Consider the following 2,500-nt stretch of genomic DNA (forward strand, 5'->3'; position numbering starts at 1 on the left):
GTCAGGGATAATGGTTTTAGAGCAGGGGAGGCTGGTGGAGGCTGAAATCGGAGGACGGGCCTCATTGTAATGCATGGAACGGAATGAAGAATGGGATCATTCCGAAGCGTTGTGTCTGACACCGTTCCTTATTCTGGTTCATGCATTACAATGAGCCCGTCCTCCGATTTCTACCTCCACCAGCCTCCCCCTGGATAAGAGATAGTGTCTGTTGTTTCCTGGCTGTGCAGTTTATCTGTAGAGAGCGACTGACCAATGGCGTGTGGGGCTAACAGGGAGCTGATTGGTTGGTTTGCTGCGATCGGGCTGGCCGTGACAGAGACAGATAGGGAGGTTCAGTTTACTGGTTGTTATCAGTGCAGCCTGCATTCAGCTGAAGTCAACAGCTATCAGAGAGAGACAGAGAGAGAGAGAGAGAGAGAGAGAGAGAGAGAGGACCTGCCTGAGTTCAAACAGTCACTTAGATGAGTGTCGAGGTGTGTTTTTCCAGCCCAGTGCAATTGCATCATTTTGTATCACTTAAGGGTCATTACAACAACTCTAGATGTTATGGGAGATTGCCCTGTAGAGTGAATGTTTTCAATTCTCTGTATTCTTCCCAAAGTTCATGTGTGATTTTGTGGTTTTAACAATAAAAGTTTTGACAATGACAATTTTTCACTGTTTGAGCATTTGCTGTTTTGTTTGCCGTTGTGGGTAGTTGGGTAGTACTATTATGAAATTGTCATTGTGTACACGGGGAGCTGTCAATGGTCATATTCTCATAATTCATATTTCATTCATATCTCATATCACGAGGTCTCTCAAGGGACCTCACACAAACATTTTTGAAGCACAAATTTCAAAAGTGGAACCCATGCATATCCACGTTGATCTAATTAACTAGCCCCCTACTAGTTAATCAGATCTGCACTGGGGGGGGGGGGACAAGTCTACCCCTCCGCACCCCCAAGCCTTCACATACACCCCCCTGCACCCCCCCCCCCCCCCCCCCCCCGAAGTCTCTCTTAGCGTAGCCACGTAGCCACGTCTACTCTCTCATCTCTAATAAGTTTCCTCCTCCTTCTCTCACCCGTCCATCCATCCCATCCACGCGTGTCATCATCCCGTCCACGCGTGTCATCATCCCGTCGCCATCCAATAAACAGATCATACATTATACTGTGACGACCCCTGTTTGCCACCCGGTAAAGACTCTCTGCCTGCGGTGCAGTGCCACCCGCCCGCCCGCCTGCCCGCCCACCCGCCCGCCCGCCTGCTTCTGAGCATGTGCAGCGCTCTTGCCCGTTCCTCTGTGTGTGTTTTAGAACCCGAAAGGGTTCTCCAGCTGTCACTGTGGCAGAACCCCTTGCAGAACAGTTCTGGGTTCCATGTAGAAGAACCTTTCGGGTTCCTTGTGGAAGTCTCTGTGGAAAGGGTTCTACTTGGAACTCAACAGGGTTCTACATGGAACCTAAAAGGGTTCTTTAAAGGGTTCTGTCACAGGGACAGACGAAGGCTCTGTTTTCTAAGGGCATGTGCATGCTTGCCTTCATTGATCCATGTTGATTCATACTTGAATGCGTCTGATGTTGTCTCTGGATCCCTCAGTGTCAGGTAATACGTGAGTCTGTATACCTTTTTCAGACGTGCTTTAGCTCAGGTTTATACACCAACCTTTAGAGTTTAGATAAAAGATGAACTCAGATGAACCAACCTCAGTGGTATTGGTACCTCTAAGGTTACGTTACCTTCGAAAAAGATGAAAAAAATGATCAAGAAAAGGTATACAGCTCATTTATAAAGTGTGGTTGAAGAGTGTGTTGTGTTGACTCCTACCAACCAGTTGTTAGTTGTAGTGTGTGTGTGTGTGTGTGTGTGTGTGTGTGTGTGTGTGTGTGTGTGTGTGTGTGTGTGTGTGTGTGTGTGTGTGTGTGTGTGTATGTGTGTGTGTGTGTGTGTGTGTGTGTGTATGTGTGTGTGTGTGTGCGTGTGTGCGTGTGTGCGTGTGTGCGTGTGTGTGGGTGTGTTTGTATATATATATGCAAAACAATATATATATATACATACAGAATATATATATATAAATATAAATATATATATAAATAGTATATACAGTAGTATATAGTATATACAGTAAATGATCATTTGTTATGTACAGTGTGTGATTTGTGGCTGTTATATTGTCTGCAGAGAATATTTGTCTAAAAACATGACTGTCTCTTCCGTTTTCCCCGCATGGGTGGTGAGGAAAGCTTTGAAGGGCACATGTCACACTGTAGTCTGCTCCCTTTCATCAGCCGTGCTCTCAACGACAAGCTGCGCTGATTCCTGATAATCACCCTGTTGCCTGTTAGAACAGCGTTAATACATCAAGCTTTCAGCCTGGATGCTGCTGGTTTACTGTCTTATGTTAAAAAAAAAAAGGCTAAATACACCACAATTACAGACAAAAGAACATCCAGTTCATCTCAGATTAGTATTCTAGGGCTGTCAGGCTGTCAGGCAGTCTGACGTGAGC

At 45.8% G+C, this 2,500-nt stretch overlaps 1 protein-coding gene across 3 annotated transcripts in view; it reads left to right on the forward strand.

The window, feature by feature from the left end:
• Nucleotides 1-2,500, forward strand: part of LOC310818134 (triadin-like) — a 13,858-nt gene that overhangs the window by 3,556 nt on the left and 7,802 nt on the right. For 2 of the 3 annotated variants that reach the window (XM_083688916.1, XM_083688915.1), the window contains exon 3: nt 1,149-1,187. The exons of the other annotated variant lie outside the window; for it this stretch is intronic. In XM_083688916.1, coding sequence (XP_083545042.1) covers nt 1,149-1,187 — 39 coding nt within the window. The remainder of the gene's footprint in view (nt 1-1,148; nt 1,188-2,500) is intronic. 3 annotated transcript variants of the gene reach the window in all.

This window comes from Argentina silus (genome assembly GCF_951799395.1).
Source record: "Argentina silus genome assembly, chromosome: 17".
NCBI classification, from domain to species: domain Eukaryota; kingdom Metazoa; phylum Chordata; class Actinopteri; order Argentiniformes; family Argentinidae; genus Argentina; species Argentina silus.